Below are 19,346 nucleotides of genomic sequence, written 5' to 3' on the forward strand. Positions count from 1 at the left end.
TCCCTGTGTGAGTGTCAATCCCACTGCTTTGAAAGCATCTGCTTTTTAGTTACAGTGAAAATAAAGCAATCCTTTCCAGAGTTTCATATACTTTACAGGAGACTCATCTGATACCCAATAAATGTGGTAGTGCAATAGTCTGAAACCTGGTATATAGATTGCTTTCTATGGAGCTGAGAAAGGAAGTCCCCAAAGACCCCAAAATAACTGAAGACACTTTTCAGGAATATAATGAATTGTCAATTTCACCAAAAGGTTCATTCTTCTCAGTAAGATCTCAGCTGTGTTCTGGACTTTTCCAAGAATCTCAGAAGACTGTAACAGTGCATGTTGCATGATGGTTGCTGAAACAACCAACAATGCCACAGCATCTCACAAGTCAAGTGAAACTTGGAGAGAGATGTGTGCTATGAGCTGACCTTCTGGAATAATTGTTCTTAATTCCTCTTTAGAGTTTATTGGGAACTTATCCAGAAATGGTGACATCTTGTGTCATTTAAGAAAGTCATATTTTCAAAGGAGATTTGAGTAATGAGCTACTATGAATTGAAGGCTAGCCAAAGTAGTATACTTCCTTCCAAAGAGGTCTAGACACTCTGGCTCCATCCTTTAAAGAGTGATCCTGAGGCCTGCTGTCTCATTCTCTCCTGAATTTTTTTTTAACTCAAGAACACATTTAAACAGGAATACCACAAAGGGACTCAGCGCCTTCCTTCTGCCTTTTTTCAGAGCTGGTGGTTTTGGTTTTGGCATTTTCCCAAGCAGCTAGGCAGATTCATTCACATATGCTACGGGTCTGTTGGGCAAAGACCAGACAACATCCAACCACTCGTGTGTATTTTCTTGTCACTCTCTAAATAAATTTATTTACCACTTCTTAGTTTTCATCAGTCTTTGAGGAAGGTTCTGAAAGTGGATCTATTCCTCTCTCTCCAGGAAGTTATCATGCCCCACTTCCCAAATCAATCCTGTATCCCTGATCTTATCACTTCTGCCCAGCACTGCGTCTGTTCTTTCAAGCTTCCCAATGAATTTTGCCCTGATTGTGTCCTACTTTTCCATGCCATTGTCAAATCAAGTGCCTTCCGCATTCTCCAAAAGCATTAACTTAGATCTTCAATTTTTTCATACTGGACTCCCTGGCCTTGGGGTGAGTATCTGCAGAAAGGTCCTCTTGTTCAAGGCTGGCATAAAGAATTTCAGGATTCTTGACTTCCTAACTTTTTCCTCATTTTCAAGCTGGGTCTCACAGTGAGAGAAAGGAAGGGGAGAAAAATGTTATACTGGGAAAAGGAGGAATGATGAGGAGAAAAAATTCTATGAAAACAATAAAAAATTCTATGAAAACAATATTTAGTTACTGAGGGATGGGAAAGAAAGCTCTGTTTGTCTTTTACCACTATCATAATTAGCTGACTTATTCCCTGGAGGTTGTCTACTGAAACAGGCAGCCTAACAGAGAGTTTGGCTGTTTAAAAAGCAGACATTTCTTAGCAACCTCACTTGCTTTTCTCAAAACTTATTTCCTGAGTCTGTGCCCTGTTACCACCAGGTGAGTTTTAAAGCAAGAGGACGAGAAGCAAATGTTGCAACAGTTCATTTCGTGGCAAAAACTATCTGTGCATTCGAAACACATCACGAGATTTCTATTGCTGTTACTCCTTTTCTGACATTTATACCTGTGTAACTCTTACACAGTTTTGGAGCACTTAAACGATTCCTGTGGCAAGGATATGCATCGAGGTCCCGGATGACTGGAAACTAGCAAACGTGACGCCCCTCTACAAGAAGGGTCGGAAGGAGGATCCTGGGAACTACAGGCCTGTCAGCCTGACCTCGGTGCTGGGGAAGGTCATGGAGCAGGTCATCTTGAGTGCCATTATGCAGCAAGTGCAGGACAACCGAGGGATCAGGCCCAGCCAGCATGGGTTTATGAAAGGGAGGTCCTGTTTCACTAACCTGGTCTCCTTCTATGACAAGGTGACCCGCTTAGTGGATGAGGGGAAGGCTGTGGATGTTGCCTACCTGGACTTTAGTAAGGCCTTTGACACAGTCTCCCACTGCATTCTCCTGGAGAAGCTGGCTGCACACAGCTTGGATGGGTGCACTCTACGCTGGGTTAAAAACTGGCTGGACAGCTGAGCCCAGAGAGTGGTGGTGAATGGAGCCAAATCCAGCTGGCGGCCGGTCACAAGTGGTGTTCCCCAGGGCTCAGTACTGGGGCCAGTCCTGTTCAATATCTCCATTGATGATCTGGATGAGGGGATCGAGTGCACCCTCAGTAAGTTTGCAGATGACACCAAGTTGGGTGGAAGTGTCGATCTGCTGGAGGATAGGAAGGCCCTACAGAGGGACCTGGACAGGCTGGACCAATGGGCCAGGGCCAACTGTATGAGATTCAACAAGGCTAAGTGCCGGGTCCTGCACTTCGGTCACAACAACCCCATGCAATGCTACAGGCTGGTGGAGGAGTGGCTGGAGAGCTGCCTGGCGGAAAAGGACCTGGGGGTGTTGGTTGACAGCCGCCTGAACATGAGCCAGCAGTGTGTTCAGGTGGCCAAGAGGGCCAATGGCATCCTGGCCTGTATCAAGAATAGTGTGGCCAGCAGAACCAGGGAGGTGATAGTGCCCCTGTACTCGGCACTGGTGAGGCCGCACCTCGAGTACTGTGTTCAGTTTTGGGCCCCTCACTACAAGAAGGACATCGAGGTGCTGGAGCATGTCCAGAGGAGGGCAACGAAGTTGGTGAAGGGTCTAAAGCACAAGTCTTATGAGGAGCGGCTGAGGGAGCTGGCGTTGTTTAGCCTGGAGAAGAGGAAGCTGAGGGGTGACCTTATTGCTCTCTACAACTACCTGAAAGGAGGTTGTAGAGAGGTGGGGGTCAGTCTCTTCTCCCTAGTAACGAGTGATAGAATGAGAGGAAACGGCCTCAAGCTGCGCCAGGAGAGGTTTAGGTTAGATATTAGGAAAAACTTCTTCACCGAGAGGGTGGTCAAGCATTGGAACAGGCTGCCCAGGGAAGTGTTGAGTCTCCATCCCTGGACGTATTTAAAGAACGGATAGATACGGTGCTTGAAGACATGGTATAGATGGACTTGGCAGTGATAGGTTGACGGTTGGACTCGATGATCTTAAGGGTCTTTTCCAACCTTGATGATTCTACGATTCTATGATTCTATGATTCTATGATACCTTGTCATAACTGCTGCTAAGGGTCTAGGTCTCAGAGGTCTTGTACACCCTCGAGTTCGATCAAAAGAGTGAAGAGACCATATGACTAAAGTCAGCTCCAAGTATGTTTTGAAAACTGACAAGAAAAAGCCTATCTTTCCATTATACAACGCTAACCAGCAGAAAAATTAAGAGTTTGAGTATATCATTGTTAAAACAGTCACATCACACACTGGCTCAATTTTGTTTAGCCATGAGATGAGTATCTAGTACTTTGTGAGAAACAGTATTAAAAAATTCCACCAAATAAAACTTATTCCTAAACACAAACTGAAGAAGTCACTGGTCTAGTTTGAGTCAGTGAGCAATACAAGCCAAAGATTCTTCTTCTGATTGTATGAGACACATTCAACAAGGGAAAATACAGGATGAAAAGAAAGTGCTCTTATTTCAGCATGGCTGAGTCTTTTTTTTCACAAGTTAACGCCTTAGAAGTATTTCTGAAATGTAACAATTTTTTGTGTTTTGTTGCTGAGAGCCCTTTAATTATATAAATTCCCAGGTCTTTCCTTTCAGCAAAAATTTACTTGTTTTAAACTATTATCTTTATTTAAAAGATATGTATATATTTTTTTAAAGAACAAAAGACTGCAATATTTTCAAAGCTAGTGCAACATACTTCCATCTTAATACGAAGATTTTGGCACTCTGCACACTTAGAGTGGAGATGCAAATATCCCAAAATAAACTATTATTCTTTAGGGGCAACTCATTAAGCAGTGGCTTGCTAGATGTAGAAGCAGGTGTAAAATACACCTACAGATCACTTGACCAAACATCAGGAACTTTGGCCCTATGAAACATTTGCCACTTTAATCCTTGAACCGAAGAAAGGATTAAGGTAGGTGCTTTTTCAGTACGTTTCCATCTCTTCAAAGTAAATTTGCCTTTTGAGCAGTGTATTTTTTTAAATAACAGACGTATGTGATCTAGATCATAATAAGTGGCGAGTAAAGGAACTCTAGCCTGTGAAGTTCTGGATCTCACTGCATTTCTCATTACTCCACTCCCTCTGTCTCAATAGTCCACCTCTAAACCCAGCTGATGCCCAAGCCTGAACCTGCTCCCCAAGATCAGTTTCTTGGGACTCAGAAGAGATCAAACAAATGGCATCCTACTGAGTATCCCTCATTGTTTCTCCAGGATTTTCTGCAAAATCTGCATCTGGACCCAAATCCTCTTTCTTGATTGCATTTCTGATAATTTCACCATAATTCACAAAGTGCACAGAACTAGTATCACAAAAATGTCACCATCAAGAATATTTTTAGACTGTTATAAGCAGCTCCAGATCAATCACGTATATTCTCCTTCAGATCACACAGGATGAGTGTGTCCTCAAACACTGGCATTATGTCAAAATTCTTGGGCCTGCAAGTGTATAATGAACTTTTCATTTTACCTTTCTTTCTTTTATTCTTGCCTGAGGAGGCTGAATGCTTAAGTTTCTCTCTATTTTGGTTAAGCAGTACCAACACGGTAAGTACCAGTGACCAGGACTGGCTTAATATACTGTAAAGCTTACTCCTGAAGTAATTCATGAACTCTGATTTGCCAAGTTAAGTGGGGAAATGATACACATCCCATTTATGCCTCAGACTGTCTTTCTAGGGCATGACATATAAGAGGAAATATTTCATCACTGGGAATGACCTTTCTCTTTCCTCAACAACTGAAGAGAGGAAAGAACAAAAGAAGAGAAGAAAGTAACATCCCCTACACGCAGCTGTTTCATTTCCATCTTCACAAATTACTTTCAACAATTAAAGTTAGATTTTCCTTGTCTCACCTTTGCTGCTTCAGGTAACATAATGGGAATCTTGTTCAAATGAATATCATTACTTGCCAAAAAGAAAAAAAAGAAAAAAAAAAACAGAAAAAAAATCCTCCAGCACCTCTAAGTCCACATCATTTTTTGTAAGGATATTAGATAAACATCAGGAGTTCGATTTTTTGTCAAATAATACAGGCATCTCCAAATTCATTATGTTCTGTTCACCACCACACAGGTAATCTGCATCTACATTCTTTAAAGAAATATATTTTTCTGATGAAAAAAATATATATTTTTCTGTAGAAACATATATATAACAATATATACAGAAAAGTGCATTAAAAAAATTATTGAGGTTGCAAAGGCAAGGATTAAAGTGCTGGTGCTAAGTCATCCTGCTTACACATATGTATTAGCCTTGCTAATTACATGATTCCATATTGTTTTTCCCTGTGCAATGAACGCTGATCTTGGAACAGCTGAAGGCCTATCCCCTATAATGGGGATGACTCAATAAGAACTCTTTTCTTTTTGAAAATCAAAGGTATTAAAACGTGCATTGGTATTTACTAAATCAATTAAGCAAGAACAGGAACAGCAGTTTAATGCAGTACCACAGAACTGGATTCTATCTGTGTCTGTACTCCAGAAACAAACCTCTGAACAGCTGAACAGATCTTTATACACGTGAACATATAAAATGCTACTTAATTCATAGAGAATGTTCTTCACATAATACTTCATTAAGATGTGAAACCCTTGCTGTGAGATGCTGTGAATGCTAAAAATTTGCATTGCTTCAAAGACCAATTGAACAAATGCATGGAAGAAAAATCCACTGGAGCTATTAAATGCAAGGACAATACATCTGTCTCAGAAAGCTGCTGTAAATTGTTGGAAGCTGTGAGAGTACACTGGAAGAAGTATTACTGACTATATGCTTGCTTTGCTACTATATTCTTCTAAGATCAGCCTCTTAACTCCCAGTCACTACTGAAGACTACTTGGCTAGATGGACCTTCATTCTGACCAAGAAGAGCCATTCCTCTTTTTACACTAACTATATTAATACTGTGAAAAATGAGCTCCTTGTAATCACCAGTTAGAAACACCAAGTCAGTAGATACTTCTCACCGTAATCTAACTGTGTGTCAGTTAGCATTTGTGAACTGCAGTTATTAACACCCTTACTGTGTCATGGAAGTACTGTGACAGTAAACTCATTAATGTTGTGAAGCAGTCAGATACTATAGTGACAAACACCACCAAAAAGCCCAGCTCTCTAGAGAAGAGTTTAAATTGTGTGCAGTAAATTAGGCTCAGGGCTAAGCATTGAAGAGTAAGAATAAAAAATATTGAGTAACTGCTTATTCAATGAGCACTGTCTATCCTGGGCCACAACTGAGATAAGGACCTTGTGAAAGAAAAGACTACAGGACTGTGTCATTAAAAAAAAAATAAATATAATGCCTACATTCAGGGGGATAAATAAAAACTGCACCGGCAAACTTATTTTTACCATTCATAAAAAAGCAAACTAAAATTCCTGAAATTTCACCATGTGGTGTCATCTTGGCAAAACTTTACCAGATGATTTAGGATCTCCATATCCATCACAACAACCTCTTCCACTTAAACTAATGGAATAACTGATGGCACTTTATTAACCACTGTCTATTTTAGCACTAAAAGAAAATGAGACAGTTTGCAAATGCATTTCAGAAATATTTGTTATAGCAACGAAATATGAAAATGTCAGGCTTTGAATGAAAAGTATATTTCAGTGGATATACATTTTCTCTTTATTCTGTTGAATGTAAGTCCTTTTGCCCTGTTCCTTGTATCGTCTCCTAAACTTGCCTCTTCTGCTCCTCACCAGTGCTAACCTCCATGGTTAACCAGTCTCAGTTCTTATTCCCAGTCTCAATTCTTATACCCATTTCCTTTACCAACCATTTCTGGCATTCCAGCCTTTTCAGATTTTTATATACAGCCTGCTTGCCAAAACACTTCAAATACCCCTATTCAGGTCTCTCTCCCTCCACCTGTCTTCTAGCCACATCTCTTCACCCAGAACACATGCCTATTCCATTCTTTCAGAGGCTTCATTTTCTGCTTATGTCATGACTCCTATCCTTCTGAAATCAAGACCTACATAGTCTACATGAAAGTAAAAATAGAGGGGATTGATTTAACTATTGTGACAGGCAAACAACAGATTTGTAACATATATATATACTACATACCATATGCTTAATTTCTACATTTGGTATATTTCGTTCTCTGAACTGTTACTTGTGCACATTATGTGAGAAGATCCCTGGCAGATCATTAGACCACTTGGTTATGCAAGATACTGCTCCGCAATAAATGTGCATGAAACAGGAAGCAGAGTGATTGCAAATTACTTACGAGCATAATCTGACAAATTAGCTATACAGATGACAAGGAGGATATGGAAGTGGATAAATAATTACTTGAGAAAATTGTAAACTAAAAATAAATGTAAATTACGTTTTTTAGGAAACCTTACCAATGACTTAATTGAGATTCTGGGGTCAAACTGCTAATATTGATGTGTTGGGGGTTTTAATCTGCAAAAATAACCTAGACACACAGATTCACTACTCTTATCTAGTGGCATCTAAAAATACAAAACAATGACCCTGACAAGTCATCAAGTAAACATGGAAGACATTAAACTCACAGTTAACTCTCAGAACTACCAGTAACAAACACACTAGAAAGTCACATCACAAAGATTTGAAATTCAGGCAATATGCAGAGGGAAAATACCTATTCCAGAAGATATTCCCAATTCTAATTTATAAAACTCTACTTTTTTTTACCTTCTCTAAAAGGCATCTATTTCCTGGACATACAGTGTCTCATACAGTGACAACATGAATACTTTACAGCTTAACCTATTTCAGCACTTGTCTGGGCTATGAAGGGTTAGGAAAAAATCCACACACCAATCACATCATTTTTACAGGAGCAAGAAGTTACTAATGTGTAAATGCAAAGACTAAATGTGATATTGATGTTTTTGTAATGACTAATATGGCAGAAAAAGAAAACATAAAAAACTGTCCAACTCCAGCATAAGAGCCTGTAGTAGTGCAAGAGGTTATTTGCTCCCAGCTGCAGGACTTCACAATGGCTTTAGCTGAATTTCTTGAGGCTCCAGTCAGCCCATTTCTCCAGCCTGCCCAGATCCCTCCTAATAACAATTCTTCATATGAGTTGTTTCTCCCCGATTTGGTACCATCTACAAACCTGCTACACTTGATATACTGCAATCAATACTGGCCCCTGAATCCTGAGGAAACCCTCTAGTAAACCCCAACAGTAGAATTTTGTACTGTTGATCACAACCCTCAGAGCCACGCAGTCCAGCCAGGTTTCCACCAATCTTACCACACTCTTATTCAGTCCATAGCTCACCATTTTGACTGAAAGAGACTGCTCTAAAGTAAAGTTAAACAGCATTCACAGTTCTCCCCTTGTCCACAGAGGCAGTTATCTCATTGTAGAAAGCAACTGAGGTTGGTCAGGCATGATTTGAGCTTGGTAAATCCACGCTGGCTTTTCTCAATCACATTCTTGTCCTTCGTGTGCCCGGAAATTACTTCCATGAGAATATGCTCTGTAACTTTCCTTAGGACTTAGGTTAGATTGATGAGCCTGATGACCCCAGAACCTTCCTCTTGCCCTTTCTGAAGACAGGTGTGAGATTTTCCTTTTCCAGTCATCAGAAACTTCCCGTGTTTGACATGATCTTCCAAAGACAACAGTGGCCTCACAGTAACATTGGTCCCTTGAATTTAAGTGTTCCCCTGATCTTCCTCTACCGTGGGTAATGTTTCATTGCCACACAAATTTTGACAGTAGGCTCAGGAACCTGGGAAGTCAAACTTTACCACCAAAAAAACAAAGCAGAAAAGGCAATGAGCGCTTTGCCTTTTCCATGTGCTTTGTCACTAGGTCTCCTGCCCCACTGAGCACACTGAGTCCACATTTTCTTTCGCTGTCAACATATTTACTTATGTCAACATATTTACTTTTGCCCTTCCCATCTCTCACTAGTTTCAACTCCAGCTAAGGTTTTTCTAATTCTGTTCTTGCACACTTGGTGCATTTGCAACAAACCTCATGTGATACAACGTCATGCATTTTATGTATTTTTCATGTACTTATAACTTCAACCATCCAGGATTCTGCCTCTTTACCAGATAATCAATTGATCAGTACCTAATGTCTACTACTTCTGAATTCATCCAAATCAGCTATAAAATACAGAAGGAGAGAAATTCTACCTTAACCTAGCTATTTAAGTGGTCATTTATATATATATATTCCACACATACCTTCAATTAGAATTGTTTTCCTGTTCTTCACTGAAATATTTTTACCTACAAAAATATTTAAATTAGGGATGTGGTTCAGTTTGAAATAAAATCATTCAATACTACTTTGGAGTGAGCTGAATCACTCTGTATGCTCCCTAACTGTATTGACTAGATCTCCATTGGCTATAATGGGAACTTAGACATCTAGCACAGCCATCAACACCTATAGAAACGTAGCTACCACTAGGTGTTTTAAGTTGGAATCAAATTGCTCACAAAATGTCATTTTTAGCATTTCTTCTTTCTTTAGAAAACGTATGTGCAATAAATGGGAAACAGTGTAAAATTATTTTAATAAAAGCACAACCTCATGGAATTAAATCTCACAGAACCTTTCTTATATTAGATACATGTACATTATTAGAAATTCATAGATGTTAAATTAGGTACAGAAGAGTTGTTATATCACTTCTTAAATGCAAAATGAACAAGTAATGAAAAGTAATTAAAAAGTAATAAAAGTCTTCCCATAAAGGCTATAAAGTTCAAACAAAATGTATTCCCTACTTCCCAAAAGGATCCATGTACATGAAAATGTCATATCAGTAGGCAGGAATTAACACTGCTTATTATGCCTTATACATTTAATGTTAAAAGTTGTCAAAATATTTTACTGTGAAGTAATAAAAAGGATTTGTGTGTGTACATGTCTACTCTGATTGGAAGTGGTCAGCAGAAGAATTCCATGGCAGAAGGGAATTCCAGCTGTGGAACTCTTGTATGTGTCACCTCCCGAAGCGAGCAGGCTAAGCTTGCTGAAGAAAAGGGAGTGTAACTGCACTCTACACTGTATTGTCCCTTAGAGATTATATACCAGTAGCATAAATAAAAGCAGTTTATAGGATGCTTCAACTAGTGCCTATGTTACAGCAATAAAAAAATGGCCTAGAGCTATAAGCAGTTCCTTAATAGCTCATCCATGAATACCCATACAAACTGAAACTGAGGCAAACAAAAGAATCTACCTGTAGATTTTTAGAAACATGGTTACGTTCTTCTTGATCACTAGTGCAGTGACGGCGAAAATGTTTGTCTTAAAAGCATCTGTATTTGCTCATCATAACATTTCCAACCTTGACAAGTCACAAGACAGCAGACCTTTCAGATTACATCATTCTTCATTTTATTTCATTTATTTCTTCCCTTAGTTCTGCTATAACACTACCACTTAAAAGCAGCAATGTCATATATCAATTTTAAAAATGTATAAAGCAGCATTAATTCTATTGAATTACCAAACTACTAAAATCATCTATGTCAGACAAGGGGGTAAACAAGATGGTGATCAAAATGCATTTATATGGTCCTCTGCAGAGTTAGACACTAGCCATCTAGTGGCTAAGAATTCTAGAAGAATTCTAAAAGAATTCTTTTAAGTTAGACACTTCAACTTTCTGGGGTTTTTCCTTACCTTCTCCTTCACGTTTGTAAAATTTCTCTTATTAGTCTTCCTGACTCCATCATAAACTCCATCAGTCCTCCCAGCACTTCTACATCTCATATCTCGATCCTATTTATGGGCAGATAATATGACCTCAGTAGATTTTACACTAAATCTACAGTTCTTGATGGTCATTTTTTACATTTGGTCTAACATTTCAGAAAATTAATAGAACGTACACTTGAACAATACTCAGAAAACAAGATCTGGCCTAAGGAGAAGTGAGACGTTTATCCACAAAGATTAACTACAGAGCTGTGAATCCAGGATCAAGCTGAGCTCCTAGGGAAGATTTATTACACAAACTTTGTGAATTGCGTTGCCCTTAACAATGAAATTTCTACCAGATGTCCTGGATACTGCCCATATTGCTACCTTTGTATACAGTAGATGTTTCAAACTTGCAAAGAAATCTAAGGAATTCCAAGAATAAAATTTTGTCTAAACTTTGATTGAAAGCATTTATCAGAAATAATAATAAAAATAAGTCTAAGAAAGGTAGAAAATAACAAAATGAAGGTTAAGTTTTAAGAGAAGCTCATACGTTTGAAAGAGCAAACATGCAGAATCAAGACAACAATCAATTATCACTAATACCAAACAGCATAAACTCAGTTGTAATGATCATTAATTTGCATTTCAAGCTGAAAGACAAAAGGAAGAAAAATTAAGTATGTCCCCCAAAGACTTAAGTCTCCTAGTCTAACAGGATAAAGAAGGTAATTGGGGAATCTAGGAATGCCAGTCTCTGCTTGGGACAACAGTACAAAACCTCCATGTATTAATTAAAAGTAGTGTAACTGAAATTAGTAATAAGCATAGATTAATTGGATGCCCCATTGACCTATATGTAACAAATACTTGCCATTTTATTATCTGCACTGCTTGTCTGAAATAAATACCTTCTAACGTAGAAACAAGTGTCCTCAGAACTATGTGAGCCCAGAACCCTGCTACTGCAAGCCTCATAAAATACAATCTCTTTATGAAATCAACCTGAGAAAGTTTCTCTTGCTTTAAACAACGCTATTTGTAATGAAAAACAGAACTAGTGCCTTAATTTTTGTTGATAAGGTGATCCATTAGTTATTTAACTTGTAACATGAAAACAACTTTGTTACAATTTTAACTAAAGCTTCATAAAGTATTTCAATATTTTAAATACTTTCTGCTCTACAACCCGTATCTAAGTGTGATCTGATTTTGCACAGGAAGCTGACTGAATCACAGGGCTCTGCACAAGGATAGAAGTAGAATTGTGTGGTTCTCAGTGTGCACTGAGGCCATCAGGCTACTCTGTGGCTTTGCTGCGAGCAAGACACCGCTCTGAGAAACAGATGAGGAAACAGATTGCAACTCGCAGACTGACAATCTGCTTGCTGGGTTTCTTATACTTTAGCGGAGAAATATCTTGGGCCAGGCCTATACATGGTGTAGCTGTGCTAAGTAAGGATAAGCAAAGAATGGAGCCATTCCCTGCCACAGTCTGCCAAATGTAGAAGGGGAAAAAAACAGCTCCATGCAGGCTGCTCCGCCCTCCCATGCTGTGTAATGGCAGTAGCCAACAAAGAGCAAGAAGGGGCCAACTCACCCTTCCCTACTACTCTGTGCCAGTTCGCATTAACTCATATTCTATCCCATAGTCCTGTTAAAAATCCAAGGCTCTTTTAACATGTAAAGTTTAAAAAGACTGAATATTAGCATTTAATCAAGAACTATCCATTTTTCTTTAGGTTGTAACATATTAGTAGGGCAAAAAGGCATGTATGTGACTGCATGTGGTGAAATGATATGAGGTCTCTGAGATACAGGAAAACCTTCAAAGTTATTTTTCCTAAAACACTTTGAAAGAAATTAAGCCTGTTTCTATCCAATAATGAAAAACTGGTTGGTCAATTAAAACATGTTCTGTATATGCAGATAATCAAAGCAAACAAATTAAAAATACCGGTTTTGTTAGAAACATTTTCCTCTTCTTATGTGTTAAATCATTTAATGTACATTTAAGGATTTGGGATACCGGAATTGAATTATACATTCTGTTAGAGGGACTGTGGGATTTCACTCTCAAGTCTTCATTATTATACTAGAATAATACAAAAGCCATGAAATTATGAAATAATTTAAAAATCTGAAAAATCTCTTTGCTATCTATTATACACCTAAAACCAGCATTTTTTCTTAATATGAAACATAGTTAATATACTTATGTGTGACAATTCCAGGAAGTGGAATCCCAGAAGCAACAGAGAAAAGAAACTTCCTTTACAGTTCGGTCTTCTAAACTCTGAATGTTTTCTGAGGCGTCTCAAAATATCCTCATTTCATAGTAAAAGAACAGATCCCAGCCCTGCTCTACTGTTTTGGGTTGGCGATTGTAGCCTATACACACGTGTGACACATCTTTCGATGTCCTGGTGTATCCCACCTGGAATTTAGCTCTATCTCCACAGGGCATGGTTCTTTGTTAATGCCCATCAGCCCATGAAGATGCCTCAGAAACTCATGGGCATCTAAAATGCCAATAAATACCCAGGTCTAAGCAACTAAGTTACCCTACGCCAGGTGTTTACTGAGGATTATACTTGCTCTAGTATGTTGCAATGCCTTATGCCAACTTCTGCATCTGGGGAATTCACCCTCAGTATATTCACCCACAATCTTTATATTCCAAAGCAAAGTATGGAGATTGAGGTAGGGGGCCACAAACGGACCAAAAGCCTTTCAATGCTTCTCCTGAACTGAAACAAGTTATACTGTCCACACAGTAAAACATCACTGATTTGTTGTCATTGCTTTAGATGTATCAGTTTGGGCATGAGGTCTAACATAGCATCTATTACAGATATCTGGGTGCATATAACCTCTTAATTAAGCACATATCATTTTTATGCACTTCACACATACTCTGCTTTAAGCATGTGTTTAAATCCTCACAGGAATTCATTCATATATTTATATGTGTGCCCAAATAGCCTTCCGGAACAGTGTTGTTTTCCTGAACTGTTGTCATGATTTAATATAATGACTTGTAGGTTAGAAGTCAGCCCTTTAAAAATTAGATGATTTATTCTGCAATTAACATCAATTAATAGGTTCAACTATAAAACAGCCATACAAAAGCTCGCCCTATTTTTCCCCCAAGTACCATAAAAGACACTAAGCGTCAGAAAAAAAAGTTATAAAAATGTAAGTAGGAGATCAGAGCTCAGATAGTTTGTTCCTTGGTTCAGATAACAATTGATGTGTATTTGTCAATTCATGAATATCAGATTTCATTCACAAGGTACATAATTACTGCAAAGCAAATTTCTGCAAAAAAAAAGCATCAAGCCATGGAGTGTTCAGCCACATAAACTGAGTTGTCTCCAACACTTAGAAGAAATCCAAAGGGAAAGTGTCCTGTTATTTAGACCAACATATCAGGCACACTATTAGTTCATTTGTATGCTGAAAGACTCAGACTTTTGCAGCCTAATGCTAGGAACAGCATTGCCAAAAGGAGAAAGAAAAAGCAACATGGACCTTTCTCACCACAACGGGACAGGTACAGTTCTGGGGCACCATTTTAGGAATCAAGCAATAATTATGATCAATGAAACACCAGGAGTCACTGTCAAACACAATGTCTCCTAAAGATTCTATACAAAGTAGAAAAATATGTCCCTATATTCTTTCTGTTGCTTTCTCTTTATTATAATTTTCAAAAGCAGTTTTTAGTCTAGTAAGCTGTATGCAAAAAATACTAGTATAGCTCCACTAGTAAGCTACTTCAATTGATTTTCTATTAAAAAAACTTTCAGATCCCCCCAACCTCAGACTCAAACTTTTATACTGTACAATTATGGCTCTTCTACAACTTTGCTATTTTCAGTAAGTGTTGATTTCCTAAACAGGATCAAGATGTTAGTATGACTGCTTTTCAGTACCTTCTTTTGTTTCCATGTGTTCTGTACCAAGATAGATCCAACCTTAATCTTGCATGTCATTCTGGACTTAATCCATAATTACTGGCATCAGTTAGATCATGCCAAATCTCAAAAAAAAAAAGGTATGTTAAAATACCTAGCACATATAATTCTTTCTTGAAAACACCTTCTATAATGCACAGTAGCTTCTGCTTTGAGCATTCCTGGTGAAGTCAATGAAATTGTTAAGATTCCCTTTAGAAAGCATTATGTTCAATAGGGTGTTAGATTGTGAATGTTTGTGCATCAATCTGTTACTGAATTCTTTTTAAATGTATTCAAATATCTTCTTTAAAATTAGAAATATTTTAGCAGCTGTATGCTAAATTTTTAATTTTTGAAGTTATGTTTACAGAAGCCATAGACATTCTTTATAACATTAGTAAGAACTATCATAAATAAAACAGTACGTTTTACTTTGCTTTACTTCTCTTTAAGCTAAGTGCACTTCCAGGAAAAAAAAGACTACAGTTGAGTTTACAACCTAAAATACTTAAATTCTGAGTAACAAACAATGACTGTCATGACCCATCTGTATATACAAAACACACAGTTAACGTGTTCCGTATACACAAAGTAAAACACTGCTGTTTAATAAAAAAGAAAAATACAAGCAAATACACTCCCTCTGGATATACAGAACTTACGGTATACAACACGAAAGTAACAGTGCAAGAATATAGCACAGGCACTAGCCCTGGAGAAAGTCACTACACAAATCATGCAGTAGAGCTGGATGATAAATGGCTAGTCATTGTACTGAAGTGAACTTACTTCTGTACTTACAAAAAATGGGTATCACATTTTAAGAAGACTCATGTTTTAAATTCAACCAGTTATCTGGCATACTCCTTGCTAAGCAGCCTATTCAAGTACCGTACAAAAAGCAGTTGCAGGGTGTGTTTTGATTTTGGTCAATGGGCGAGTAATTAAACAATGGTGCAATAACTAATTGAACTGGGGCACCATAGAACTTTGGTAAACTATGAATATCTGCACTGTTGTTTACAACACTAATCCCAGCTTTAAAATAGCATGACTATTATAATAGAGTTTAAACAGGTATAATTTGGATAGATACACTAGATTTCCTCTGACAGGGAACACTGAAATAATATAAATATATTGAAGAGGAGGTACTGGCAATAGAATCACAAATATATTTTCATTTAAGCAATTTCCATTTCTCTAGGCCTTTTCTTTCTTTCCAGAAAAAAAAAAACCACAACCCAAACCAAACCCCCAATTTATTCAAGTTCTAGGTCAACAGTGTTTCAGTTCATTTTGTCTTCTTTTGCTATGCCTAGTGCAGTATTGAACACTAGCACTGGACTGTGTGCTGCAGACCTTCTCTTGTTTGAATACTGTCAAATGTCATAAATGCTTGTGATAATGCTCTTACTCAAGAACGTGATGAAACTTAACATCAAAGCCATGCTGTAGATTGCCTGAGATATGACTAACGACTAAAGTTAGGTCCTTTCACCCAACATGGCCAATAACCCAGTTTCACTCCACTAAATCCAGGTACCTTGAAAGTAACGCTGCTCTTACCTAACCTGCTCCATAAGTTTTACACCTCCTCTGCCTCGATGATCTCTCATAAAAAAGATTCCCTTTCTTTGTTTTGTAGGCTCATTACTACGGCATGCCTAATTTCTTCTGCAAGTGAGGGTGGCAACTATGGGTGAGGATATGGGGTGAAGCTATGGCTTTTTACACAGAATTCCACAATGCAATGCCTTGTCTGTGATTAACGCTTCCATCTGTGATTAAAAGTAGCAATTTGAAGATGAAATATCAAAGGAAGGGTAATTAGTATATTGTGCATATTAGCCCAGCAAAAAAAAATGTAAGTTCTGCACCACAGCTAGTAACAGAATGAACAAGTACCTTACAGACGCATTGAAGGCAAGAAATTCACTATCACTGTATCAATAAAATGACTGCCTGTGACTTTAAACACAGGCACACTTGTACTTGGCTAGAGAGTGAACGATTTATTGTTACTATGAAGGATGCAGGAATGGAAATGAAGATGAGAGCGGCGATGATGATGACAGGGAAGAAGAGGTTAATATCCCCAGCATCGGATGGGGAACGATGTCCCTACCTCAGTAAGCTGGATAAGGGAATAGCTCCAGATCCACTGCCCAGGATCCCTCCTTTCCTCCCAGAGAGGAGTTTCTCCACCAGAGCCACATTCCCAGTGCGAGCAGCTTCCAGCAGTTCCTGGTCCTTCCCCATGGTCAGGAACCAAGCAGCCCCCCACGCACCCCGCCGCGCCCTAGGAGAGCTACACCCCGGGCCACAGCGGCCCCCTCTCTCCACAGAACGATCTCCCCGCCCCAGACCCTGCCTGGGAGCAGAGCAGAGCAGAGCAGAGATTCCTGCAGTCCCTTCCAGACCAGCAGGAGGAGCGGCAGGAGGGAGGAGGAGAATCACCTCCTCCTAGTTTCACTGGATCATTTCTGGGTGGAGTGTGGATGAGAAGCGGGGGGAGGACGAGGCCGATAAAGAACCTCCCCCCCACTCCCATGCACACACCCCGAGCCCCGGCCCGGAGGACTGAGGGAACCCGTGGCCCGCCGGGCTGAGGGGGGATAACGACCCTCACGGACGGAGGGACGGACGGAAGAAGGGAGGGACGGAGGGAGGAGGCGCAGCCCTGACTTGCCAGGCCCGTTGCGGGGGAGACGCGGCTGCCGCGCTCTCAGTGGCTGCCCGGGCTGGGTGCCCCCTCCGCCCTCCCGGCCCGGGGGGCCCCGCCCCGCCCGCCCCTCGCCAACGGCAGCGCCTCGCGCTCCACTGCGGTGCAGCGCGCCGACCGCTGCTGCGGAGGAGGGGGGCGCGCGCGCGCGCGCGGGGGGGAGCGGCGCCCGCCCCGCCAGGTGCATCGCCCTCGGCCCCCCGGCGGCGGGAGCGCTCTGCGGGGCGGCCGCGGCAGCGGAGCCGGCCGCCGCAGGTGCTCCGGGGCGGCTCCGGGGAGGCGGCGCCTCCTCGCGCTGCGGAAGGGGAAGGGAGGGACCTGGGTGCCGGGGCGAGGGCGGCGGAGGGCGAGGGGGGGGGTCCTCCCGCCGCCGAGGAGGCCGTGCGCGCCTTTGGGTGCGGCAAGGGGCGAGGCCGCGCTGCCCCGCGGCGGGCGGGGGGCTCCGGGAGCGGCGGGCGGGTTCCTGCGGGGCGCGGGCAGGTCGGAGGCGGGTGCTGAGGCACGCGCGCCCCGAGGCGAATTAGCAGCTGGTAGGGGCGGGTTGGGGTGCCGCGGCATTAGGCGTGTGTGTCTGAGGAGACCCCCCCGACCAGGGCTCTGACCCCCTCCGGGGACATGGCAGGGCCCTCCCGCACAGGTACGAGCCTGCTTCGTTGAGCAAACCGGTGTAGACAAAAAAGAAAATTGGGGCCCCGCTAAGGTCGGGAGCAAGACTGCGTTGTTGGCTCGGCAAATGAGGCAGGTGGGACTGCTCACACCCATCAAACGCCGGCATCGTGGCTTCTTAATGTTGCAAAGGATGAGAGGTATAACTCAAAAATACTTGGTATCAGATCCAGTCATCCCTTGTTCTGGTACTCCTGGTTCTGTTAGGGGTTTCAAACATGTCGCCTTCTGAATTGTAGGGCTTTTCCAGGCAGCAAAATTAATCATTCCTTATGGCTTTTGGGTTCTTACAAGCTATGCTGAAAATACTCAGTGCTGGCCAGCTCATAAGCATATCCTTGTTTAATGCACCATTTGATACTGTGCATATGTGAAAAGCCAAATGACAGCCCCATGTTCCTGTTTTAGTTCAGTGATTTGTGTAGGTAGAACCATAGGTATAACAGGCAAATAAGTTAAGACCTCTTCCCATTCCCCCACTGAGATCAGTGGCATTCTCCCATGAACTGTGCTCACAAGATGTAAAGCACAGCAATGGCAAAATAACATTGTGGTAGGCAGGATTTTAATGTTATGCTTTCAGAGAGAGTCTTAATTACTCCAGACGTGTGGTACATTCAAGTCAATGGTAAAGTCCTTGTTGATTTCACAAATGATTGGTTTTAGTCCCTGTCAGTAACAGTTTTACAGGTATTTTCATATTTTTATTAGCTAATTAAACAATTTTAAAAATAAATAGAAATTTCTTTCTAGGGTCAGATTTTGTCTTACAAAGGAAAAAAAATTATCATCATGGAGACCTGTTGTTCCAATATAGTTGTCCACAGCAACAAAACAGTATCTATATTTTAGCTAGGAAATGTAATGTACATAGTTTGGAATTTTCAGAATGTGAAGTGGTGTCTTCTCCAATGTTGTCAACGGGACATGGAATTGAGCACTGGCATAAAATAATTAGGTGGCGAAACTCTATAACTATGGCCTTTCTGATTGAAAGTGTCTGATATAAATAGCAATTTTAAGGTCTGATTCTGTCATCACAAGTGTTTCATTATAGTTCGAATAAATAAATGTATAATTACATGAATTAGGATTTACAGTTTAAGTCCTTAGTCACAGCAGAGTCGCAGTGGAAAACAGTAAT

At 40.5% G+C, this 19,346-nt stretch overlaps 1 protein-coding gene across 4 annotated transcripts in view; it reads right to left on the minus strand.

The window, feature by feature from the left end:
- Positions 1–17,074, minus strand: part of ANKS1B (ankyrin repeat and sterile alpha motif domain containing 1B) — a 441,565-nt gene extending 424,491 nt beyond the window's left edge. For all 4 annotated transcript variants that reach the window (XM_087765654.1, XM_087765653.1, XM_087765652.1 and 1 more), the window contains exon 1: positions 16,940–17,074. In XM_087765654.1, the coding sequence (XP_087621780.1) occupies positions 16,940–17,073 (134 nt within the window). In that variant the 5' untranslated portion in view covers position 17,074. The remainder of the gene's footprint in view (positions 1–16,939) is intronic.
- Positions 17,075–19,346: the final 2,272 nt, after the last annotated feature.

Source organism: Nipponia nippon, unplaced genomic scaffold (genome assembly GCF_047370975.1).
Source record: "Nipponia nippon isolate SJK-2023a ecotype South Korea unplaced genomic scaffold, ASM4737097v1 scaffold_3, whole genome shotgun sequence".
Classification (NCBI taxonomy): Eukaryota; Metazoa; Chordata; class Aves; order Pelecaniformes; family Threskiornithidae; genus Nipponia; species Nipponia nippon.